Source organism: Castor canadensis, chromosome 10 (assembly GCF_047511655.1).
Source record: "Castor canadensis chromosome 10, mCasCan1.hap1v2, whole genome shotgun sequence".
NCBI classification, from domain to species: Eukaryota; Metazoa; Chordata; class Mammalia; order Rodentia; family Castoridae; genus Castor; species Castor canadensis.
Window position 1 is genome coordinate 67,220,363 of NC_133395.1, and position 27,557 is coordinate 67,247,919.

At 35.0% G+C, this 27,557-nt stretch overlaps 1 protein-coding gene across 2 annotated transcripts; it reads right to left on the reverse strand.

Annotated features, from left to right (window-relative positions):
• Positions 1 to 13,029: 13,029 nt before the first annotated feature.
• Ufm1 (ubiquitin fold modifier 1) lies at positions 13,030 to 25,082 on the reverse strand. 2 transcript variants are annotated; one of them, XM_074043501.1, is made up of 7 exons: positions 24,939 to 25,082; positions 24,807 to 24,863; positions 21,638 to 21,695; positions 17,951 to 17,990; positions 16,507 to 16,539; positions 15,503 to 15,546; positions 13,030 to 15,125 (listed from the first exon to the last, which is right to left on the reverse strand). In XM_074043501.1, coding segments are annotated over exons 1-6 (213 nt in total). In that variant the 5' UTR covers positions 24,941 to 25,082; the 3' UTR covers positions 13,030 to 15,125; positions 15,503 to 15,523. The 2 variants fall into 2 exon arrangements, with proteins under 2 accessions (XP_073899602.1, XP_020009928.1); XM_020154339.2 differs by lacking the exon at positions 15,503 to 15,546.
• Between the last annotated feature and the right edge of the window lie 2,475 nt (positions 25,083 to 27,557).

Genomic DNA, 27,557 nt, shown 5'->3' on the forward strand with positions numbered 1-27,557 from the left:
TACCTACCTTATTTTTGACAAAGATGCCAAAAGACAGCCTCTTCAACAAATGTTGTTGGGAAAAGTGATTATCCATCTGCAAGAAACTGAAACTAGATCCTTGTTTATCTCCTGGTACTAGTATCAACTCAAAATGGATCAAAGTCCTTAATATCAGACCTGAAACTCTGAAGTTAGTACAGGAAGGAGCAGGAAACACTCTGGAACTAATAGGTATAGGCAAGGACTTCCTGAAAAGAACCCCAGCAGTCTAGCAACTAAGAGAAAGATTGGGCAAATGGGACTTCATAAAATTAAAAAACTTCTGTACAACAAAAGAAATGGTCTCTAAACTGAAAAGATCACTCACACAGTGGGAGAAAATATTTGCCAGCCATACATCAGACAAAGGACTGATAACCAGAATATACAGGGAACTTAAGAAACTGAACTTTTCCAAAATCAATGAACCAATAAAGAAATGGGCAATTGAACTAAACAGAACTTTCTCAAAAGAAGAAATTCAAATGACCAAAAAACACATGAAAAAATACTCACCATCTCTGGCTATAAAGGAAATGCAAATCAAAACCACACTAAGATTCCACCTCACCCGTTAGAATAACCATCATCAAAAACAACACCAACAACAGGTGTTGGTGAGGATGTGAGGAAAAAGGAAGCTTCATACACTGCTGTTGGGAATGCAAGCTAGTGTAATCACTCTGGAAAAAAATTTGGAGGCATCTTAAAAATCTAAACATAGATCTGCCATATGATCCAGCAATCCCACTCCTGATAATATACCCAAAGGAATGCAACACAGGTTACTCCAGAGGTACCTACACACCCATGTTTATTGCAGCGCTATTCACAATAGCCAAGTTATGGAAACAGCCAAGATGCCCCACTACTGATGAATGGATATAGAAAATCTGGTATTTATACACAATGGAATTTTACTCACCATGAAGAAGAACGAAATTTTGTCATTTGCAAGTAAATGGATGGAACTAGAGAACATCATTCTGAGCGAGGTTAGCTAGGCTCAGAAGACCAAAAATCAAATGTTGTCCCTCATATGCGGAGTTTAGATCTAGGGCAAATGCAGCAATGTTTTTGGACTTGGGTGACATGATAAGGGGAGAGCACATACAGGAGTTATGGGGATAGGCAGAAAACCCAAAACATGAAAGCATTTGCTGTCCCCACTTCGAGGAATTAATACAGAAACCTTAAAGCGACAGAGGTCAACAGGACAAGGGGATCAGGAACCAGTAAAACAATCAGGTAGAGGTGAACCAACTTGGGTTGTAACACATTTGTACATGGAAGCAATGCTAGGACTCTTTCTGTATAGCTATCCTTAACTCAACTGTCAAAAATGCTTTGTCTTTCTTATTATGCTTATGTCTTCTCTTCAACAAAATTAAAGATAAGGGTAAGTGAGGTTAGCCTGGCCCAAAAGACCAAAAATCGTATGTTCTCCCTCATATGTGGACATTAGATCAAGGGCAAACACAACAATGGGATTGGACTATGAGCACATGATAAAAGCGAGAGCACACAAGGGAGGGGTGAGGATAGGTAAGAATCCTAAAAAATTAGCTAGTATTTGTTGCCCTTAACGCAGAGAAACTAAAGCAGATACCTTAAATGCAACTGAGGCCAATAGGAATAAGGGGAACAGGTACTAGAGAAAAGGTTAGATCAAAAAGAATTAACCTAGAAGGTAACACCCATGCACAGGAAATCAATGTGAGTCAATACCCTGTATAGCTATCCTTATCTCAACCAGCAAAAACCCTTGTTCCTTCCTATTATTGCTTATACTCTCTCTACAACAAAATTAGAAATAAGGGCAAAATAGTTTCTGCTGGGTATTGAGGGGTGGGGGGGAGAGGGAGGGGGTGGAGTGGGTGGTAAGGGAGGGGGTGGGGGCAGGGAGGAGAAATGAACCAAGCCTTGTATGCACATATGAATAATAAAAGAAAAAAAATAAAGATAAGGGCAGAATAGATTCTGCCTGGAAGAGAGGGCAGGTGGAGAGGAGAGGGTGGGGGTGGAGGGCAGGGGGTAGAAATGACCCAAACAATGTATGCGAATAAATGAATAATAAAAAATGAACACCCATAAAGTATTTATAGAACAGGTTTCAGACTGAGGCATAGCATATACATAATTCCAATAATGACTGTAGGGTCCAGAGTGTGAAGAATCCAGATGCTATTGATTCAATGTCTATGTCTCCCCATAATTCATGTTGAAATCCTGCAAATCACTGTGATCTTATTAGAAGGTGGGACCTTTTGAAGCCAATTTGGTCATAAGGGATAACCCTCATGAAGGGGATGAGTGTCCTTATAAGAGGAGACACAACAGCTGTCTTTTGGTCTCTTTGCTTTCTGCCATGTGATGATACACAGCAAGAAGACAGACACATGCAAACCAGAAGTGGATCATCACCAGAATTCAAACTATTACCAGCTCAACCTTGAATTTTCCAGCCTTCAGAATAAACAATATTTATTGTTTAAGCCACCCCATCGAGAGTATTTTGTCATGGAAGCCCAAGCTGACTATGCCTCCTGAGGATAAGTTTAAAAATTAGCTCAGCATACCCTAAGCATTCTTTGCCAATGCCTCACTTTCTGGAACTGAGTGGAATGAATGTAAGTACTGGAGTCAAATAAATATAGGTTTAATACATATACTTGCTATATATGTCATTTCATCTTTCTTAACATCCACAAGACGAGTGTATTAATAGAATATTGTGAAGAATAAAGCAGGTATGTTTGAGAAAGCACTTTGCACAGTGTCCAAAACATAAGACACGCACCAAAAATATGAACTTACTTTTGAAGTCCCCCTGTGTGCTGCCATTACTCCATGTTAATAACTTGCACCTGGATAGCGTTCCACTTCATTTTATTTTTAACTCTAACTAAACACATCCAATTATCAAGTTTAGAGATTGGAAAGAATGTATTTTGTTCAGTGTCTGGAACAAATTATAGTTTTGAGGCTCAATAGAGGATTCCTGGTGGAATAACTCTAAGTGGGGGGCACCTGAGAGTGGTTTATTTGGAATACTGATAACAAAGCATTGTAGAAAGGCAATTATCTTATGCCTTGAATCTGGTAAGAGGAAGAAAATGATTACCTGATGGGCAAGTTAGATGTTCATTTTTACATATGGCCTATCATACTGTTTTTCAATTTGTCTTAAAAGAAAGCCTTTAAAGGCAGATTTTAAAATCTTCTATTTTGAGGTCTTTTCAACAAGTAGAAATGTATGTGTAATTGACTTGGCTACTTCAATCTCCCATTTAATACAAAACCTGTATGTTAATAGCTTCTTCCTGGTAACAGTTTGTTCTTTTAGTGGATATTTTGGGTGTTCATACCTTTTCATATCAAAGGGGTTCTCAATTGCTAAGTAGAGCTCTTTGTACCTTGGTTAAGTACTAGAGGCAATGGAAAACAGACCTGCTATGAAAACAAATAAATAAGCAAAGAACTTTTTGTTCATTTGAACACTATGGTTGCATATATTAATTCATACAAAGGTGAGAAATCTCACAAACAAAACCTTTCAGCCATTATTGGAAACTGGAGACTGATCATTCACAGCTCTCAGAAAGAAACAACCTTGTTGACACTTTGATTTTGGACTCCCAGCTCCACAACTTTGTGGTAATCATTTGCTATCATTTAACCCCACACTCCCTCCAGTTCCTGGGGCTTTGTTACAGCAGCCCTAGCAGACAAAGACATAGCTTACACTTCATAATTGGTACCTCTTTACTTAGGCCTTACGTTATTTTATTGGTATTAACTTTGACATCGTTTACTACAAGAGTAACCTCAGTTGAAAATATTAACCCAAAGACACTGTTATTGTACTTGTAGCTTATCCAATGAACTGTTTACAAAGGATAATTATTTTGCTAGCATCTGTATCCATCCTTACTGACATCACACTATACTACATCCAACCTATGCAAGCAACTCCCTGTTGTGATTCTTCAGTACCCAGGAGGCATGGACCACCTGATCAGATCCTTGACTTCAGATTTTATCTTGCTTATAGGTGGGACAGTAATTGTATCAAATTAAATGACCTATGGCTAAACACTCCTTGAAGCACACCTCAACAAATGTACCCACCACAGCTTGACCTTTCTATTACCTGCAGGATTCCAGACTCCTGGTCCTTCCTCCACTTCAGAATTTTTAGTTTCATCTTCTTATTCCCGAATTCCAAGCTCTCCTTACCTGCCCATGATCTCACTTCCTGGCCTTGCCTTTTCACTTTACTTGCAGCCCTTACCCTATGCACAGTTCCAATGACATTTGTCTCAGTCATCCTCTGGAGGATCTTCTGCTCCTTACTCAGTAACATTTCAGTTATCCAATAAAGGCAAAAGTTTGGTAGAAATTAGTAGTATTTTATTCAGCCATAAAGGAGAATGAAATTTTGTTATTTATAGGTAAATGGATGGAACTGGAGAACATCAACTTAAGTGAAGTTAGCTTAGGTCAGAAAGCCAAAAGTCACATGTTTTCTCTCATATGTGGAATACAGACCTAATACAAATACAAACAATATTACGAAAAACAGATCATACTAAAGGGGAGGTCACATACGAAAAAAGGAGGGTAAAAGAAGAAAGTTAAGAAGATGAATATGGTTGATGTACTTTCTATACAAGAATGAATATAGAATTTTTAAACCTGTTGAAATCACCATAAGAAGGGGTTTAAGGCAGAAAGAAGAAAAATAGAGATGAAGCAATTCAAGTTATAATACATACATACATGGAAATGTCACAAAGAAATTAATGTATACCTTTCTTTCTTTTATTGTTGTGCTGGAAGTACACTGTGGCATTTACAAAAGTTCTTATATCAAACATATCATACTTGAATTCACCCCCTCCATCATTCTCCTTTATACCCTTCTCCCTCAATTCCAGGAATAGTTTCAACAGGTCTTATTTTTCCATTTACATACATATGTACACAGTATTTGTGCTATATTCAACCCTCCTCACCCTTTCCCCACATCTTCCCCTTCCCAATGGTACCAACTCCCCTTCCCCCAGACAGGACTGGTTTCACTCTCCTGTTCTCCAATTTTGTAAAAGAAAAATAAATGGCATTTTTCTTTGTTTAAGATAGCTATATAGGGAGTTTCCTTGTGACATTTCCATGTGTAAGTGTATTATAACCCAAATTGGTTCATCTCTACTATTTTTCTTCTTTCTACCTAGACTTCTTCTTATGGTGATTTCAACAGGTTTAAAAACCTTATGTTCATTCTTGTATAGAGAGTACATCCACCATATTTACCTTCTTAACTTCCTTCTTTTACCCTCCCTCTCTCATATGCGACCTCCCCTTTAGTATGACCTATTTTCCATAGTATTGTTTATATTTGTATTAGGTCTATATTCCACATATGAGAGAAAACATGCAGCTTTTGGCATAGCTTTCTTAAACAAACAAAAATGTCTTTTTTTTTTTTAGAAAAACAGGAGAGAAGAACAGGTCCTGTCTGGGGGTTGGTACCAGTTGGGGGGGAAGTGGGGAAAGGATATAAGGAGGTGAATATGGTGCAAAAATTATGTATATGTGTAAATGGAAAAATGAGGTCTGTTAAAACTATTCTGGGAATGAGGAAAGGGGATTAAAGGAGAACGATAAAGGGGGTGGATTCAACTATGATATATTGTACAAACTTTTGTAAATGTCACAATGTAACCTCAATACAACAATAATAAAATTTAAAAAAAGAAATTAGTAGTAGGGATCTGCCAGGCCTTAAGTAAAAGATGAGAACATTCAATAAGACCAGAGAAAGATGGTCAAAGCAGTTAAACACTACTGCCAGCCTACCATGCTCTTAAGCATGGTAGTTATGTGGGCCTGTAACTACTGAGGGAAAGGGCGGGTCTAACTCATCTTTGCAGCAAGTAAATGGCTGCATAAAAGAATGAAAGAATTACAAATAGGTGGACACAACACAAACAACCACAGGGAAATATGTAGACTCTGCTATTTGTGTCACCTTACTTTTCCATTGGCATTAAGATATATGGAAGGATTTGAGAGTAGTCAAGATAAGTAAAGTAGGAAAAGAGATAGGCAGAAGGTGACACAGTGGGAGGCAACAGTTTTTGGTATTATGAACTAGGCTAATGTAACAGGGCTCTCAATCAGAGAGGGTGTGCACTCTATCAGCAAGAGGTGTGCATGGAAGTCTTTGGGTGAGATCTGAGTTTCACCTTTTCTGTTTGTTAGTTGTGTAACCTCAGAAAAATTGCTAAGTCCCTTCCAAAGTTCTCATTTCTCAATTTAATGTATGATGATAATTTTATTGAATTAAAAGACACTACTAAGAATTCAAAACATAGTATAGTGTCTGATACATAGTAAAAGCTCAGTAAATATTAATTGTTAATGTATGCTACCTTTTTCAGGAAGAAACATTAATCATAATTATTCTTTTTAATAAGAATTTATATTTAAGGCTCAAAATTCCAGGTGCATCCCTCCAAGAAAACAATATACAAAAATTATTTAGTAATTCAATAATTTTTTCTGGAATGCACAGTCTATACTTGCTGCATCAGGAAGAAACAAGAGAAGTCTGAAGTGATATCTGCAGACTCAGTTGCCACTCTCCAAAAATCAGCAAAGCCTTTTTAAACACCTTCTATCAGTAGGCCACATCTGAGAATGTTGTGTGGCACAGTCTGGGAGTTACACAGATTCACAAAATTTGCTGAGACAGTTCAATCACTGAGACAGTTTACTATAAGGTGTGCATTCATTTTATGGGATATTTTTTTTTCTTTTTCTTTTTCTTTTTTCAGTGTTGGGGTTTAACTCAGGGTCTTGTGCTTGCTAGGCAGGTGTTCTACCACTTGATCCATGCCACTAGCCCTTTTGACTTTGGTTATTTTTTAAATAGGATCTTGCTTTGTGCCTGTGTTGGCATGATCTGGATATTTCCACTTGTTTTCCATGCAGCTGGGATGACAGGTACATGTCATAGTATCAGCCATTTGTTGATATGGGGTCTCACAAACTTTTTGCCCCATTTGCCCTTGAACCACAATCCTCCCAATTTCCACTTTCCAAGAAACCAGTATTATTGGCTTTAGTAACTGCTCTGGCCTTGCAAGTAGTATTAAGTGTACTTATCAAGTAGCATTTAACTTCTTCTATTTTGACTCTCTCTGCTAATTCCAATGTTGCCTTTATCATCCTAGAAACAGGAGGTGAAGGTAGAGATGGAACTGCAGTGACTATTTGCACCTCAGAGGCCTATACTAGCTTCCACCTTTCTGTTATTTCTGTTTCTTGCTTTGTTGTACTGGTTAGAAATTCTAGTACAATGTTAAATAGGAATGTGGAAAGAAAACATTCTTTCTAGTCTTAGGCAGAAAGCATCTACTTTCTCACTACTAGGTCTAACATCAGTTGTAGGGATTTGCAGTTACATCAAATTCCTACTCCATTCCACATTTGCTAAGAGTTTTTATGATGAATGGATATTAGATTTTGTCAAATACATTTTAAGTGTTGATTGATATGATCAGGTGATTCTTTTTCTTTTTTGTTACATACATTGATTTTAAAAAATTGAACAAGTATTGAACATAAGGAATAAATCCCACTTGGTCATAGTATACAATTTTTTTAGTAAATTGCTATATTTGCTAAATTTTGTTGAAGTTTTTGCATCTAAGTTCACAAATGCTATTAGTCTGAAGTTTTCTGCATGTGATGTTTTTTGGTTTCCATGTGCAGGATAACAGATTCCTTTAAGATGTATCTCTATTTCCAAGGAAGTGCTATGATGAGAGGTTGGATAATTTGTTCAGCTTCTATTCCTTCTATAGAGAAGAGGGTAAAACCTCCCTTTAGTCTCTTGCCTGTGGTCTCCAAAAATTCAGTTCTCACCCTTGAAATTGATCAAATTTACCCAAATTGTTAGAGGACAATTTCATGCCTAACTGGTACTGAAAATTGTCTCTTAAAAGTCTCACCTCTTTTAACCTAAGGAACCTATCAGTGTATTGTTTTCAATCACCAACAGTAATCTCTTTTAGTAGAGGTCTAGTAACTACAATGCACTGTATGTCATCATATCATCAGTGATGAGCTAAAAACACTTATATATGTAGGTGCCCTATAGATCCTGTCTTGCTAATAGTCTGTGTTCTCCATTGCTCAACTCTGGATGACTCTACCCAACTATAATTCAGGTATAATATCCACTGACCTTACCTTTCTTCAAAACTACATTTTGTGGTTCTATTTGATTAAGCCTTATAAGAATTTCAACTCCAATCACTTTCATCTACAAATAATGGTGATATGATTTAAGGTAATATAGAGGGAAGAGATCAGCCCTTAGGAATGCTCTCTTCCACATGCAAAAGTACATATATCAAAATGTCCTTACACACTTCTATAGTAACCTACTCTCTCTCTCTCTCTTCATAAATGCATCTTAGGAAACTAGTTGGACTTCTGTCGTCATATAGCTCATGATCAAGAGAAGCAGTATTGTACAAAACATCTTAGTAAACTCTAAACATGATTTTGAAGGATAAAATAAAAGGTGATAGAGTTCCCCCAAAAGAATTTTAATAGAAATTGTGATTACTTGAAAAAGAGTAAAGAAAATTTTAGATTGAAGGTAAAAATAATATTACCTTTAGAAAGAATAAACATTGATGCATCTAATGCTTTAGAGTCTGCTAGGCTTTGGTTTGTAGCAGATATTTTCAATGGAAAACCACCTTAGTCTTGGCTTGACAGTTGGGTATAGACAGGTATCATTTTCAACTGCTTGACAGGGTCCTACGAAAGCAAAGGAAAATTTAATACTGAAGGGGTATCAGAAACTCCACAAACTACTGCCTCTTATTTTACTCTATATTCCAATAGTTACACTATTCTGGAATTCTCTAAATCCATAAAAACTTTTAATTTATCTATGAACTCAATTATAGATAAGTCCTCACTATTTGTCATGAAATGAGCTTAGTGAAATGAACTAAGCTCCCCAAAAGACAAACAATAAGCACAATGCTCAGCACATGGAAGACTTCACTTATGGAATGGTTGAGTTAAAACTAGTAAATAAGTTTGATAAAACTAAATATACCTGTGTTCTAAATCAAGGTGTCAAAGTATCCTTTTTTTAACTACACACATCCATATACATAGACCTACTATTAAGAACAGCTGGAAATGAGCTCATAGGCAATAAGGATATATCAACCAAAAGTATTACTTTTTTCCAGAAAGGCAAAAATTTCTATTATTTCTATCTTCTGTAACAAAGATATAGGTCATAGCCATTGGTCCATAAACATTTAACTCTGCTGGGATTGTCCTGTACTGCACTGCTCTTGTCCTGAATGGTTCTGGGAGGGATAGTAGAAAGCACTGATTGTCATTAGAAAATCACAGGTTAAAATCCTTGTGTTAGATTTCATTCAGACAAGAGCCAATTTATTTTCCTCTCTGACTCTCACTATGACATTTACTAAACTGGAAAAAATTATTCCTGGATACAGGTTTGTTGTGAACACCAATGCATTCAACATGTAAGCGAATGTTAACATGAAAACTTTCCAGGACTCTAGTCCACAGATTTTAGCTAATATCAAGCTGCAAATTTTAAACAGAGATGCTCCAGTTTTATGACTAAATTGATCATAGATGACATAAAAAGGTAGTAATTCAAGGGACAGAATTTGTGAAGAGGCTTTCATTGGGAAAAGCCATTATAAGGGTGCATTGAATCACTGCAACCAAGAAAACTTTGGGAGCTCTTTTCTCACAAGCTCCATGAAGGCAGGGATGTTTTTACCCAACTGCTCTATCACTGATGCTCAATGTCCAGCACATAGTAAGTGCTTAAAGTATGCATATTGATTAAATTTATGAATGCCTTCCTACATGTCTTCTCTCCAAGCTCCTATTATCCTCATTGCTGTAAAGTCTTTTCTAACAGCACAGCCCTCAATAATCCTTTGAATTGCTGTGATACTCATTATCTGTCATATTCATTTACAATAACCCTCAAAAGTTAATTAAAACTTACTCTAATCCAAGATATGAACTCCAAAAGTGGTGATATTAATTATCCTGGGAAGACCAACCTATACATTTCCTTGTCTCATGCATCCTGGCAACTGTCCTTCAAATCTGGTTTGCTTTATTAAAGTTCCTGTTTTTTTTTAAGTTTCAAAAATATAATCTTACCAGGAAACAGTATATTTTCTTAAACCGCTCCCAAATACAAGGGTCTATGTAATGCAGGTAATATATCTTTTCATAGGTAAAGAAGTGCTGGCTTGATTTAAAAATTAAATCAAACTATTTGGAACATGATTATTTCCATATAGGGAAACACTCTCAATTAAGCCCTCAGCAACCTCTAATGAGCAGAGTCCCTCTCCTTTTACTCCTTATTCCAATCAAACAGCAGGATTATAGAAACTCAGGATTAAATTGAACAGGCATGTGCTATTGACTGCAATTCACCAGGTGTGCCAGTTCCCATAGACCTTGAGAGCTTTAACTTCCCCACAATGTGGCTGTCTCTATAATCTTTTGGGGAATTTACCTCTGTGGCTCATTTAGTCATTCATTGTCACTTATGTTTCATCCCTATACAATTTAACATCTAAGTATAACTGTATAATTGAAAAAGTCTAATCCATCCTTCATTTATCTAAAAACTCAGAGCTACCATCTTCACTTCAGACTTGTCAAAATGTTTGTGACACTGACAACAAAAATTATCTATTTCTAAAACAACTCATTGCTTTTAAATTGTGCATTTAAGAATTTATTAAATCCAAGTGTTACTCACCCAAACAAATATTGACATAATGTATCATCACAATATGTTTTCAATAACAGTTTTCACATTGCTAACAAGTTTTGCCAGAAAATCAAGAGATTTATGCCAAAAATTGGCTCTGCATTTGTCTGCCAAACTTGGCAGGTGTTTTGTATCCAGTGACAAAATTATAACACTCTCTATGTAGGAAAGCAGATAATAAGGTGGTAAAGCTGCTTTTCCAGTGTTCACAATTCCCTTGTTATACAAATGAACATGCTTACTAAGAGGAATCTGTAAGTGCAAATATTTACGTATAGTTAAAATTTTCAAGTAAGTGATATCATAGAAATGTTTAATACAGTGTATGAAGCCCTTTCTAGATGTGCTTATTTTCATTTTGCTAAAGCACTTTAATGTAATTCTGTGAAAAATGATGGCAAACATAATCGATTTACAGTCATACAGACCTTGGAGTCACTCATTGTAACCTTGAACACATTAAGCCAGTCTCAACAACTTTTAACAGTAAAGAAGAAATAGACATCAGAATTGTGTGATTCCAATGAGATAATGTATGAAAAATACCTAATTCACTTTAGCATGTACAAAAGGGTTCGATACATATCTTCAAATCCATGAGTACTCCAGTGGTTAATTACAGTTTTGGAAATGTATAAATTTTAGGGAGCCCAAGAAAAGGCAATAGGTCTTTGACATACTTTATCTCCAGTATTTAGTATCCAGTATATCACTAACATATTAAAATGGGACAATATTTAGCACTTTGAAAAAGTCATTAGTCCATTTCTGAGACAGAGTAAATCCCTGCTACAAAAAATACTGAACTATATGGATATAGTGGTTAGTCAAAGATTCTGGCTAAAGGTTACTATAAGTGAAATACAAATCACTTCAATTTTTAAGAAATTATTTCATGCAGTTTTTCAATTGAGGGCAAAGCAATTTTGAAATTCAGGTTCAGGCATAAGCTTAAAGTTTTATGAAATGTATAGGTATAGATTAGACAAATAATTTTAAATTTAATAATTGCTATAAAGAATGTACAAGGTGCAGTGGTTGCTTGCATAGCTAAGTTCCCCATTCTGCCTAGGAGTGAAGAAGGGTTTGAAAGGTTTTGCTGGCTTTTGAGCTTGAGAATGAGACCTAAGTTTTCCATACCAAAAGGCTCACTTCAGCAAGTGTAAAAGAGACTGGTGGCTTTTGTAATAATAGACATTAAAAAAGATAAGGGTGTTAATTTTCGATGGGATGGCAATGAGAAGCAATATAATTTTGTGATTAGTTTGATTATGGCACAAGAGAAACGAAAGTAATAAATAACACATAATCTGGTGTAGGCAGTTTTGAGGATGTGGATAATAGAATAGATTGAGCATTTCAAAAATATACATTTCAACTAATGTTTTAATTAAATAGCCTTCTGGTGTTTATCTAACACTAGCACTAACCATGAGAGGACAGTCCCAGAATTTCTGTACTAAGAATGGCTTTTGAACAGCAATCTGGTTAGAAAAGTGGGTTAAGGGAATGATCTTGCAGCTGAATTTGCAAGATACCTAAAATTAAAAAAACAAACTGTCTGATGAGGATGATGAACATCTAACAACTGAGTTGAAAACCTTTAAAACTGCTTCCCTACCAGTGAGTGAATGTTAGCATCTCTGCACTTAGTCAAGCTACTACAGAATCAAGTAATGGAAAGTACACTGGCCAAGATTTTAGAACACATTCTAGTTACTTGAATCACTTAGACCTCATTTTGTTCTACAATATGAAAAGGTCGGCCTTGTCATTAATTTTCAAACAACCTATACAAAAGAAATCACCAGGCATGCTTTATACAGAGGTCCTTATGTATTATTCCAAATTAATGAGTTAGAATTTGAGGGGTGTTTTTTCAGAAATCTGTATTTTTAATTCCCTTGGTGACTCTCGTAATCATCCATGTTTGGAATCTACCGATCTAGTCAATTACTATCCACCCTTCTGAATTTTTTTCTTTTCTGAAAAATGGGCTGGCATTTGGAAGTATATACTCATGTCCATGACCCACAGTCCTTGGCTTTTTAAATGACATTTTTAATAAACTGGCTCAATAGGTATGCTGACTAAGAACTCTAATAATAAAGCAAAAATAGACAACATGGTTTACAGTATAACAAAATGTATTTTTATAAGATATTAATTATGAATCAACAATGTAAGCTTAACACACTTCAAAACATTCTGCACAAAGAACTTAGAGATAATATTTAATAACAAAATGTCTAGTTGTTTAATAAAATGTTTTAAAGAACTATACCTCATTTTCAAAACCAAAGAACAAATGTATCCAGTAAATCACTTTAATAGTGCAGAACATTGATAAATTTATCTATGCAAACAGCAGGAAGATATTTGTGCTAAAAGCAACAAGCAGGAAAATTTAAAATAAGCCAAAACTTCAGGAAATGAGCATTCATAAACCTCTTGTTAAATAAGGCTTAAGTTTATAAAGAACAGGACCTTTGAGCCTCAGATTTTTAAAATAGAAAATTAAACCTTCTTAAACATTTTGTGCACTTTCTACATCAGCAATATTTTCCCTTTGATTCTGCTTCTCACTTATCAAATTTGTTAATAAGACATCTGTCTGGTAATTTCTTAAAACTACCAATATGACCCTTCAGATGCAAAGCTTGTTGCATTTTCTTAAATTTTCCCCCAAAGAACCTAGGACAGGGAAGACAATGAAACATGATAAGGTAAAAACTGCTGTTAGAGACTTTACTCATGAATAACTCAGCAAGTACATATTGAAAACCTACATTTAAGAATTAGACAGACACAACCCTGCCTCTACAGAGCTCACCATTTAAAACACAGCAGGTCAAGTACTGATTCTGAGTCACTGTGAGCCTTCATTTCATCTTTCAAGATATGCACAGATACTGATTTTCTTTGTAAAGGCAAATAAAATGTTACACTATGCACATCATTCTTTGGATCCTAAGGAATATTTTGAAATTTGTATGATGACAAGGCCTACACTTTGCTTTTTCTAACTGCCTTGTGTGGCACAAGACTATATGAAGTATTTTGTTTTCACTTTCAGTTTTCTCCAACGTACATTCCAAAGTTTTGTCCAACCAGTTGGCTTTTTCTGATACTCTATGACAGTTTTCTGTTCCTCTTCACTGTTGTTCTTTGTTGCTTTCCTTTTTTGCCAGAGCTTTGTCATCCAGGCTTTCCCATCTTCCTTGCCCTGGCTTCTTATTCACCCGGATGACTAACATTAGCACCTCTTCAAAGTAGACTTTTCAAGAAGTATAACTCAACAGAATTTCCAATTAGTATTTCTTTAAGCTTTGTTGTGAACATCGGATCTTCTCTGTAACAATACTCTTTCTGAGTGCTATTCAGAAATAGCCTCAAAAAGACAATGGGTTCTGTCCTAAGAATTGCATTGGAAGAGGGTGATAAAGGAATGTATAACTTAGTAAAGAATGCTTCTACCATAATAAATTCCCACCATTACAAATATTGGATTCTGCAAGATCACTGTTAGAACTATTTGGTGCAGAATAATCAGTTTATGTACATAATAGGTAGATCCAAAATTCAATTTTTGGTTCCTTGATACTAAATTAAAATTTGTGACACATTAAGTTTGAAACTTAAAACAAATTGATAAAAAAAATTAAGATAGCTACTTATTAACTGAACCACCTACTACATCATAAACTACATACTGTGTATACTACAAACCATAATGTGCAAAGTCAGATGGTAGCAAAGTGACACCCATGATCCATAATCCTTTTACATTTTGAACTCAATGACAAATAGGTAAAATTCAGCAAATTTTAATTTTCCAAGTGTTCTCAGAAAGAATTATTAGAGTCATCTCTAGTTATAGAAACATAGTTGGATAATCCATTTTCTACAAATGAACTCCCTGCTTGTATTGTGAGGTAGCTATCGACAAATCTATGACTTTCTGTGGTGGTTGTACACTCCACTCACAAGCATCCCCTCTTCACATGAAGAGTACAAACAAGAAAGGACTGTGTGCAGCTTTCATTGTTTCATTGACTCTTGGTGTTGTCAGTTCCTCAAATGCCTGATTTCAATTTTTACAACAAAAAATACCAATATTTATTTTGAAGGTAATTATATGCTCCAAGTAGCAGATATTAACAACTTCCAACGCGATCTCTAGGAATAATTCGCAGTTCTGAACCATGCTTTAGAAAAACGTTTCCTACACAAACAAATAAAACATAAAGTTAGGGATCTAAAATTTGACAAGTTATCTTGGCAATGCAACATTACTGCATACAAGAAATATGTAGTGAAAAGTAAAGTAGATACAAAAGTTCAATCACCATAACTTAATTCATATTTTTAAGTCTTGTTCCTACTCCTCTCACATCTTCACAATCCTACAAATACTTAAAATTTTTAAATAGTATAGCCATAAAATGCTAGCAAATACAATCAGAAAAGAACATGAATTAATTTAATCAGTAATACTTAGTTAATACACAGAAAAAAATACCTAAAGACAGAAAAAATAAACTACTAAATTATCACACATGACAAAAATTTAGATACACTAATCTACTTGGGGCCAACTACCTGCTGAGATTTTCTTCATTATTAGTGATACAAACAACTCAATTCTGAAAGACAATGTATAGGGCAACATGTCAGAGTAAACACTAATTCAAATTAAATTACCAAAAACCTCTAGAATTTTTATCCAATAAAACCTTTATCTACTAAGTTTAAGGGCATCTATGCAATAAAGTGCTTCACAATTTTTAGTAAATGATCATTTTAATTTAATAAAATTATACACTTAAAACTACTGATTTAAGTAACAAAAATTGTAATTTTAAATTATTCTGCACTTTCTGTATGGCTGAATTTTACCAATGGCCTATGGGGACGGCATAATTTTGTTATAATACAAAAGTACTTTAGAATATAATAATTTAACTGCTTGAGAATGAGGTTACAAATTAAATCTTACATATTTTTTAAATATGGACTATTAGCTCAAAAGGTCACATTTAAAACATAAAACTACTTCTTAAAAGTTTAAGACTACTTTTAATAAAGACTTTGATACCTTGCCTGGTGTTTAAGCATCAGTGTATTACTGTGAATGAACTATCTTAACACTTTGAAGCTCTAAGTCCACATTCAGTCCTCTGAAATGAAGTAAGTGACTGTATTTCTTTAAAGTAATAATAGTATTTCCTTACTAACCATGGACAATGCAAACTTTTAAGAATTTGCACTATCTCAAAATCACCTCAAGAGGTAGGTTAAAATCATTACTCCCATAAGAACACAATCTTACCTTCAGACTCTTTGTTACGTGTATTAACTGAATACTTTTAATATCTAAGCCATTATTATTCAGGTTTTCCATTACTTATAGCCCAGAACAAATATAATTGATAAATATACTGAAACAAGTTATTACTCAGATGTATAAAGCCTACTATGCAATCCCTAAACAATAATTACACTCTGTGAAAATCCTAAACCTAATTAGATTGAATTAAATATTTGGTATTAATTGACATATATAGCCCTACTAACAATTCATGAGTTTTCAAATAGACACTCACCAGCAGTCTGTGCAGGATTTATTCCTATTCCATCTAGAAAGTAAGTCATAAAATCATATAAGTTATTTTTAAGGCTAAAATAGTTTAATAACAAGTACAGATTTGCCAAAATAGTGGTGCTGTGTTTACAGGCAAAAGCCAAACATTTTAAAGCCTAGACCACACTGACAATCTCTCAAGTAGCTTCCATCAACGCCTGCTGAAATCTGTTACTAACTATGTATATGCACTGCTGGACTAGACAAGAGTACCTGCCAATGCATGATGCTCATAAGTTCCATGAACGATGGTTTTGTTAATCTTACTTTACCTCATGTAATAAAAATGTTTGTCATTTCTTCCAAAAAAGCTAAAAGCAACTTACATATTGCCATTAATCATTTCCATACCACTGTGGGGCATAGAATCTTAAAGATGGGAGAGCTCACAAAGTCATTTATTTCAAGTTTTACTGACATTTTCAAAACATTTTCCAAAGAGCTATTCACTTGTGAACCTAAAATTTTCAAGTAGGCCAGCTTTCTTCTAAATGGAAACACTTCAATGTGACAACAGGCAGAGTATTTTAGAGTGAGAAATTCTGTCAAATCTAAGTTTTATAATGCTACTGTGCCTTAAACACATGTCCTTAAGATGCTTAACTGCATGCAGACCACTCACTAGTACCCAATATATTAACTTGGATACTTCAAAGATAGGAAAGCCCTCCCTGTAAGCATTATTTTACTACTTTCTCCTAAGACCAATCCCACCACAATTATTATCAATAATCTAAGATATTCAAATTTTTAATTGTACACCTAATTAAATAACATACTGCAAGCTAAGAGAAACAGTTTTCTATCAGGAAAGGAATATATAGCCAGATACGGATAGTAAAATATGTTCCTGCTTCACTTTCTATACCCTAAAAGCATTTTCTGACACTTTACTTGTGTAAAAAAAAAAAGAATCAAAAAGTTGCTAAGTAAAAAGAGAAAGCTACTTTCAGTAATAATAGGACATGAAGTGGTAAGAACACTGGATACCATAAAGTGCTAGCTAGACAAAAAACAGAAAGAAAGTGAGCAAAGCAATTTATAGACAAAACCTTGACTTAGTGCTTATCATTAATTATAGCATTTATATTAACATGCACTTGGGGCCTTCTGGATTTAAGTCAGTTTAATTTGGTTTCCTTTAAACAATGTCTAGAGCTCTTGAAGTAATATAGTTTTAAAGTGAATCTTTAGCCAGGCATGGTGTCACAAGCCTGTAATCTTCATATCAGGAATGGGAGACAGGAGGATAGCAAGATCACAGACAGAATGAGCTACACAATGAGACCCTGTCTCAAAAATCCAAGGGCCGAAGGTGTAAATCTTTGATACAGTGCTCGCCTGGCATGCACAAGATACTAGTTTTAATCCCCAGCACTGCCTAGGGAAAAAAAGTGAATTCTTACCATTGGTAATAATCGCACTTGTTGCAGCAGGAACTTTAAACTGAAAGAAAAAAAAAAGAAATATAACTATAAAAGATAAGCAATAAGGATGAGGTACCCATCAATTCTATAATTCTAATTGTGACTTCTCTTTGAGAATAAATAACAGCAAAGAAAGTAGTATGATTTCCTTTATCTTTAATGAATAACCCTGTACTTTGCATAATGCATTTGACAGTATTTAGGATAACAGAGATTGTAAAATGCCGTTAGTTCACGTGCTACACAAAAGGAAAAGCATGGTTCATCTATGGCCCAATGTCTATTCCTTCAGACTTAGACTTGTTCCACTTCTCATATATAATGCTCTCCTTAAAAAAAATAAAATATATATAAGCAAATTACATGGATGAGAATATTCCTAAAATTTCCTCATAGAAATGCCCATTTCCAAACAGATGCTCACTAGTATTTAACAAGAAGCACCTCCAGAAGGTTTTCAGATACCAACCGAGGCCCAGATTCCTTCCTTAAATTTTTCCTAAATGATTTATTGACTTACACCTTAGGGCACTATAATCTTCCAATTATGCCACTAGGAAATAACAACTAAGTTCAGACAGGTGATGCCAACTAGATAATTATGTGACAGCCAAAAGTGCAGTAAGATTCCCCTGACCTATTTCAGAAATGTTCAAAAAGATGTGCTTTTTGAGTCAATGAAATGAAGTGTATAACTTATTGAAAGATAAGGTAGACTACATCTCTTAATACTCTATAGACCTATAGTAGACAAAGTGTCTTCTAAAAGGATCGTTTATACTTTTATCCAACAAATGTTTATTAAGCATGTTTAAGTACTAACTTCATACATGGTATAGTTCAGTTTTGTAACTAGTTAAGTTTGGAAAACACTATGTTAAACAATAGGTCATCTCAAAAGCCTTTTTAAAACTGCTAATAGTTTACTTAACTCTAAAAAGGAAATAATAAATGTAGAAGTTCCTATAATTTTTGGCCACTAATCTCAGCTTTTCATGGTCTCTCTCTTTTTTGTTTGTTTTGGTGGAGATACTTGTTTCTTGTATGAGATTTTGTTCAAGACATGTATAAAGGAAACACTGCTCTGAGTAACATATGGCTCAGAAAAACTAAAAGCTTATCCCAAATTATGAACTAAAGAATAAAGTTTTAAAATAAGAATGATGCATAAGAAAAATTACTTGTTATGGTACTATGTACCTATTTTAAAGAACTTTTATATGTACTTAGGTAAATCTTAAGGACTTCAAAAATATTTTGTAGAAGCTATAATCTAAGTAAAACTTTGATCTAACCCCCAAATAAAGATCTTAGACTTTCAAAACTATGAATCCTACAAAGTTTTAATTATGTTACCTCTCAGATCGTGTCCATTTTAAGATAAACTATGCATTTTCTTAGTCACATTAACACAGTGGCAATGTATTTTATGAACTTTAAAAGCCAAAAGCAATTGCTAGTAGTTTGTCCCTTGCCCTAAATGTGGAAGCAATAGTTAATTGAAATCTAGGGATGCATCATCAGTCATATAAAATACAATAACTACTAATCTTTTTATCCTACACCACTGACAAGTTTTCTTCTGGATGCAAAGTTTATTTTATACTTTTCAATTTTCAGATTCCATAATCCTGGTAATTTAAGATTTTAGGAGGCTCTTGTCAGGTTTTGACAACTCATTACTTAGAGAAATTAATTTCCTATTACATACTGGGGAAATTTATTATTGTTTGTTCAGAGAATTTTATCAGGGATTTATATCTAGACTTCTGGTTTCTTAAGGCACATTTTGTTCTCACTGATTCTACAATGTTTCCTCTCACTACTGCTACCAAGTCAGAGTCTTTCAAAATGTACAGCACCCATCATTCTTAATAATTAGAAGCTACATCAAAACTTTTTAAACAATATATGTGGTTGCGTGTAGTTTACCAGTTTATTTTCTAATGCATCTTCCTTAGGATATTTTTCCACTTTCAAAAGATCAAGATTATGACAGTACATTTGCATTATGAAGGACAAAGAAAATAACTACAAAATATACAGTAGCAACTATTAATTATAGTTTATACAGAGCTACTTCTTAAATTTAGAATCTGCTATAACCCAGACTAGGGATGTTTCTTACAAGTGATCTGTAAACAAAAAGTAACAACACTGTGTTCAGTATGAATCTTATTTTACTTATTCGTTCACATTAAGAATAGATCAAAAATGACTATGTAAGAAATACTGCCACTTTGCAGTTACTTCTGAATAAGTAACAAATGATGGCAGTAGTCCCTGACAATAGTTCACAAGTTGCTGTGAGCACTGATGGGTTGGCTGACTTCCCATTATTCGCTGTCACTACAGGCCAGTGTTCTAAGTTAACCTTTCTTATTTACTTTGGTATTACAATTATTTTTCTGTGACTTTAAACTTTTTAAAGATTTTGAACCAATACATTTAGATTTGGATTACTCTCAATCTATCTGGCATTTTTTGCTTCACTACAAAATTTTGGTGAATATAATACTTTTAAACAAAATCACTTAACCAGACAGGAAGAATAGGCACTAACTACTCTAATTTTGCAGATTAAGAAAGTGGAGTTGCCAAAAGTGATACAATGCATGTTTAGCATACACAAAGATGGGTTTGATTCCCAGCTGTACAAAACAAAAAAAAGAAAAAATAGTGAACACAGAAACTGAGGAATCTGTCCCATGTCATACACCTAATTAAAAATACAGTAAAACAGCTGAAGTATCCCAAGTCACATTCTGGTGCCATTTCTATCAGATGAAGCTGCTCTTCCAAGCAGCAGAATGGTAGAGGATATGATAATTTCACATGGAAAATTCTAATTCCTTAAAAAAAACACTCAACATGTTTTTAAAAACTAGACACTTCTTGAAATTATAAATTTTAATGACAGTGAACATGTTTATACAAAAAAGTTTGAAATATCTGATAAAGATTTTTCAAATTTTGGAATGAAAACTAATAAAAAGGGAAGCATTTAGACTTTCTCAGAGATTAGAGATTGATGTAATATGCTGTCAGTTATCCTGAAAGCCATTTCTATACCCTGGCATTTGTTTTAGAAATAATTGTATGCAAATGTGGCTTAGGATCTGTACTATGTCTCTTAGTCCTAACCAGGCATTTTCTATTAGATGTAGTCTGAAAATTCACATTAAGAAAACACATTATCTGTAACATTATATTCTCAATGTCCCAAATGGGAAAGAAGGGAGCAATATCCAGCTACATCTATGTCAAAGTATTCCCTTTTTATGTACCCCTCAAATTTTAAATGTTTGTTTCATTTCCACTGAGTGCTAACTTATAAAATTGACCTCAGATAAAAAAAAAATGTGTAATATAGGGTGATACAAACTCAGGTATTTATCATCTGTACTTTCAATTCCAACAAAAATTTTTCTTATAATTTTCAAAGCATTGCATATAAATTGTAATTGTATTAAACAGATATGCCAATGTGTTAATTCAATCATTTTGTGTCCAAAAGTAAGCCTTAACTTTCATTATACTTTATAGCATAAACCCAGTAACAAACCCACAGGGAAATGATGGATCACAGCACATGGAAATTTAAAAGTTTGAAACATACTGTCAAATTGCATTCCATAAAGATGTTGTTACCATTTCCATACTTACTTCTTCTGCTGCAAACTTTAAGACTGCTGTGAAAGGTGTACTTTCAGGAACACTGAGCCTGCAAGAAGAATCAGAGGATTTTAAAAAAGTTGTTTTCTTTTTAAGGCCGTTTATTTTTTCCATTGTAGCTGATCTGGAAAAAGTTGTTTTGGGGGTTTCAAAGTTGGCTGATTTGATTGCAAAACAATATTCATTAACTCTAAAAATAAAATCAACTGCTTTAGACTAAATGCTCAAATTTCCACTTAAAAACTAGTAATTCCTACAGGTACAAATTTATATATATACTTAACCACTTTGATACAAGTAAGTCTAGCATAGAGGCTGCTGTTTGTTTTTGAGATGGATTTCAAAAAGTTAAATCTTCCTTGGTCCCCAGTCCATGTTACTAAATGGCATTTAAACACCTTTTCATCCAATGGCAATAATGTTATCATTGCACTACAAGCGCAGGCTACCTGGGAAGCACTGTCAAATCATAAAGCTACAGACAGACTCTCATTTGTACTCCTAATCATTACCTCTAAAACAGCAAACCAAACTGATGAAAGTGGTTAACTTTACTATGGCAAAATAAAAATAATGAAATAATTTTACACCGGCATCTGAAAAAAGAGGACTAGTGCAATCTGAATAACATTTTGGAGAGGAATGTGTACTTTTGTTAAGTGACTTATTAATAGGAAGTATATTAAAAATCACTGATAAACATTTTTAAATGATTTCATGCTAGGATCAATCTGTATGAATTTCCAACTTAAAAACTTAAAAGCAAATTGATATTATACCCCAAGAAAACCCTAGAAGACACAGTAAAATTTTTCGAGAAAAGTGAAAAAAAGTAGTTTTCTAAGGTAATAAGTCACACTGATTAAACATAAAAAACAGACAATCTTTCAAGCATTGAAAAGAAACTGACAAGCAGACGCTTCTCTTTGAATCTTTTGTTTGTCATATCCCATTAATCTTTAAAGTCTTAGTACAAATTACAATTTTGTAACATTTTCAGGTATAGGCCGAGTTCCACACTTAGTTGACAAATCTCTAAATGTAAAAATCATTGTATCAGCCATACCATATTATACTGACTTTCTGTTAGCACTTCCTTCTTCAAAAATAATGTTAATGAATGAAAATGGTTACTTTTAATCCCCTTTCTTTTGTTTGGGAGGGAGTAGAAAATGAAAACAAAATTCTAAACAGTGGTATTTATTTAAAAAAAAATCTAATACATTGGCAATGTGATAATTTACAAATGATGCAATATTATTTTGCAAGTATTTCTATGATACCTCTACAGACTATACACACATGCACAACTACATATACACTAAAGAACAGATATACCTACTAAGTTCATCCAGTCACTGTGTATTAATTGAATGATACAATGGTCCAAGCAGTCATAAACAATATTGACATTGTCCTACTGTCCTTTCTTTCCCTCCTCTTCACTCTCTCCTTCTAGAGCATGTTTACACATTGATGAGAATAATCCAATATAAAAGGAAAACCAAAGACAGGGAGAGGCTTCTGGCTTCCCCAACTTTAATCATAATAAGACTAGAATAAATGGAATCTAGAGCCCAAGTGAAACAACTGGCTTTTTGTAAAGCAGACATGTGTTCCACTATAAACATACAGGAAACTAAAATTAAACATTTATAGATGCTGTAGTATGGAGGGATGTGGGGATGGAGTTTAAGTCTTTTTTTTTTTTTTTTTTTTTTTTGCAGTACTGGGGTTTGAACTCAGGGCTCAGAATTGCTTGGCAGGCACTCTACCACTTGAGCCACTGCCAGCCCCAGATGTGGGAAAGGAAAGACTAGAGAATTCTTCTTTGACACTAAGTTGTGGAAAGTTTGAAATCTTAAAAAATCCATTCTGAGAATAAGAGAAAAATGAGCAAACTTGGGAAATGTAGTATCATGAGTTTTCCATAAAACCTATCAGCTTATTGCTGCAATTTAAAGAATATTCGATTATGTACAGAGTATACAAATAAATGAATTCAGAATTGGTTTTTCACCACGCAAAATTTGCCAGGGAAAGAGAAGGGACTTCAAGAGTTGAAGATGTCTGCAAGAGAAAAACGATGGCCCATGGCCCTCAAGGTAGATACAGAAGAAATGAGTGCATATGGTACTGGGGAGGGGAGGGTGGCAGATTAAAAAGCAGTGTGATAAATGGATTCAAAGAAGCACTGCAGAAGAGCTATTAGAGTAAATCACAGGGAGGAGTAAATTACATACCAATCTGTAGGGGCAGCACCTGAAAATAACATTTTAGGGATGGCGCAATTTACTGGAGATCCTAAGGTTCTGGGCTGTGAGGAGGAATACTGAGATAAGGTGTATAAAGAATATTTTGGAGATGGAAAGATAAAGGGGGCAAAAGGCTGGGAAGCTGCATGGATCATGGATGGAAAATCACTGAAACTGGTGACAGCTGTTCTCAGCTCAATTAGATGGGACATGGTCCTATTTATATTAACTTTGTATAAAATCTTACTGAAGTCCTGTCTTTTGCCATATATCACAGGCCTTCCGGCTGCAATGACCTCAACAGTGTTGTATGTGACTCGATGTGCCTCAAGCGACTACACACTTGGGACTTTAAAAGTGTTGAAATGACAGGAAGATCGGGATGCGTATTAATCCATCAATTCAAATGCTAAAGAGTAAGAGCCACATTTCCCATTCTCCTCTCTTTATTAAATCCCATGTGTGTGACATGAAGCTCAATGAATCATATACACAACAAAATAAAAACCATGACAGTAACAAGTGGCCAAGTAATTTCAAAGTCTGGACTGTGAAGTATTCCCTAACTTCCTCTAACAGCTGGTCAAAATAGTGAAAGGCCTTCATAACCATTAAGAAGCCCAGCAAAGTACCAAAGCCCGAGCCAAACGTCCTCTGGCTCCACCAGCCCACTAAATGAAATTCGAGGGGCGCTCTCTGATCTGCAGAAACGCCGAGGTCACGCCTCTCTCCCGCACCCCGGTGCCAGGCCCGGCTGATACTCGGGGCAGCATGCACGGGACTTCTCCTTGCAGGCTCTGGTGGGACAGGCTCCTGGAAGGGCACGGAGGGGGGACAGGAAAGAAAGGATGCCAGGCTGGGTGGGGAAGAAACTGTCTGAAGCCCGCCGTGGCCCAGCTACTCACACTTTGTACGGTAGCCGCGGGTCCGACGTCAGGGTGATCTTAAAGGAAACCTTCGACCTGAGGAAGAGTGAGGGACAGAGTTAGAGTTGGGCCCAAACCAGAGATAGGTGCGGTTGATAAGCACACACTTACATGGTGGTGCGGCAGGGACAGACAACTTGTGCCAACTTCAACCAGAAAACCCACTACCAGAGCAGCGAGAAAGCGTCTGGGCCCCGCCCCACTTAGCTCCACGTCTCCTTCCGCAAACTGGGGACCTCCAGAATTGTAGCTGTCCTGAGAAGTGCCAAAAAATTGGGCCCTAACGCTGAGGCTAGACGGAGCCTCCAAGTTACATACTATACTGATCTTGCATTTATAAATCTGAGGGAGAAGCACAGATAACACAGGGAGAATACTTTCCTAATTTTTCTTATTTGCTTTCATATTTTTAGTCAGGCAGTACAGTCGAAGGCATAAAGAGTAGGACCCGAGGTCCCACTGGCAGGATGAGAGGAAGTAAGTGTGTGGAGTAGCGGAGGAGGAGCGAGATGGTCTGGGTTGGGACTAGGGGCGGAGCTGAGGGCGGGGCGGGGCTGTATGCGCTCCAAAGTTGCTAAGGCCACGCGCCCACAGCAACGCTTGAGAAGCTGGATTCTTAACCTCGCTTTATCAACACATTTCTTTTCTACCAACCCCAATCTTATTACACCTTTGACATTCCTAGTATTTTTTCCTACGTGTTTTATTCTACAATACTGGTTTCTCAATATGTAACTTCAATAGATAAGAGAATTACAGAATACTGGAGATTCCTGCTCAGGTATACCAGGAAAAACAAGATCCCAACTCCGGAAGAAGGTAGAATGTAATTGGGAAGAGAGAACAGTAGATTTCCATAGTGCGTGATGTGATCTAGCAGAATTAAAGACAGGTGGCCATTTGGCTACATTGACTAAGTTTAACAATGAACTTCAAGCCCTTACTGTGTGCCAGGCACTAAGCTAAAACGCTGGGTTCCCTAGATGATGGTGACAACCCTGATAGCTAGGATCTAACAATGGGTATGGTATAGTGAGGGAGGAAGACTGGCCTCTAAACTTTATTACAAATCAAAACACCTCTTTTGTAAAATAAGCATCCTTACCATGATCAATGCCCTTTTCAAGAAGTACTACAATGAATAGACAAAACAGGAAGCAGGTAGGTACTAAGATAATGGGTAGACTTAATTAAATTTCAGAATATGTCTTAGGTTCTTAAAGAGGGATATCTCAGAGACTAATAGGAAGGGAAATACAGTGTGGGTGCCAAAGACAAATATCATCTTTGCAATAATTTTCTAGCCAGCTGATCTTCTCTCCAAGGAGAAAGTTTTGATTCTGACTGCAGGAAAGTAAAATTCTAATACTCTTATGACAGTCAGCTTCTCTTTCAAAACTGTAGGTCTTACTACATAGAGAGATGTAGGAAAATAGTGACTATAGGTTTGGGGATTAATGTTACAGCTTTAATAATTAAGGCTTATTCAATTAGTGAACATGACTACGAAGTTTGAAAATAGCAACAAAGATAAAACTCTTAGTGTCAGCTATCCAAATAACAATGAAGAGATTAGTATACATATTTACAGTACATATTGCATATATTTTTTTAAAAATTGAATTCTGTTTTCATTTGAGGTTTGATCATGTATAAAAACGTGACAAAATTCTAAAGAGATCAGTTTCTATTGTGTATATATGTAAATGTGTACGTGTATGTATATGTATGCATATAAAGTGGTGAAGGCAGGATTTAACCCCAAGCAGAGAGACTTAAATATTTAAATTCTAATGCCACTTTAGAAAATATATTCATATAATGTATTACATCAAAACAAGGGAAAACATTATATTCTCAAAAGATATCAAAAATATCTATTTCTAAATGTTTAGTTTTTTCCCACTTCAGTTCCCCAACTTTGCCCCACGTTTGTCTCCTCAGAGTCATTACATAATTTCTAGAGCCTTCTAAACTTTATTCCTCTTGATACATGAAAGAAAATTAAAAATGGATTCATTTATATTTCATATTTTAGTTTTTAAAAACCTTTACTCACACATTTGCAATCAGATAAATTTTTAGAAAAAGAAGGATGTTCTAATTTACTGAAAAATTTAAATGCTGAAATACACTTAATAAATGTAAACAGAAGCAATCTCTGGGATAAGATTTGGAGATAAATCACAAAGACATCACTAGATCTCTTTAAAAATCATGGAAACATAATATTCTATTTGCAAGTGTATATGAAGCTCTCATTGTTACAAAGGAGTCAGTAGCTGGGGGGGTCATTAAGGGTTAAGAGTACCTGCTTAGCATGAACAAGGCCCTCGGATCACTCTCCAGCATAAAAAGAAATTAATTTAAGTTAAATTTACTGAAGACTAAAAAGATTTGCTTATGTGGCATGTAAAAATCCATCTTACTGGTAATGTTTGTAGCCAGCCTTAAAATCAAAAACATGCCAAATTTAGGTGTCAAAAATTATCTTTGTAACTTTTACACTTTAGTTTTTACCCTATTTGTGGTTATGCCTATACTACCTGACAGTTAAATTATGTAATCAAACATTTACTGTGGCATAAATCTTAGGATCTATTCCAAATGTTTCATATGACAGTAAACAAATTATGGCCTGATCAATTAATAATAAATTAGTATTTTTATCATATTCTCATTTGGTCATTTTATTCTATTACCTTTTCTCCCATAATCTACTAAAAGTCA

What these genes read in the sequence shown, in the direction of transcription:
- Ufm1 (XM_020154339.2), bottom strand. An exon ending in CCGCGGCTACCGTACAAAGT is followed by an intron (nt 21,696 to 24,806) that starts GTGAGTAGCTGG and finishes TTCTTCTTGCAG; the next exon opens with GCTCAGTGTTCCTGAAAGTA. An exon ending in AAGTGCGATTATTACCAATG is followed by an intron (nt 16,540 to 17,950) that starts GTAAGAATTCAC and finishes CTTACTTTCTAG; the next exon opens with ATGGAATAGGAATAAATCCT.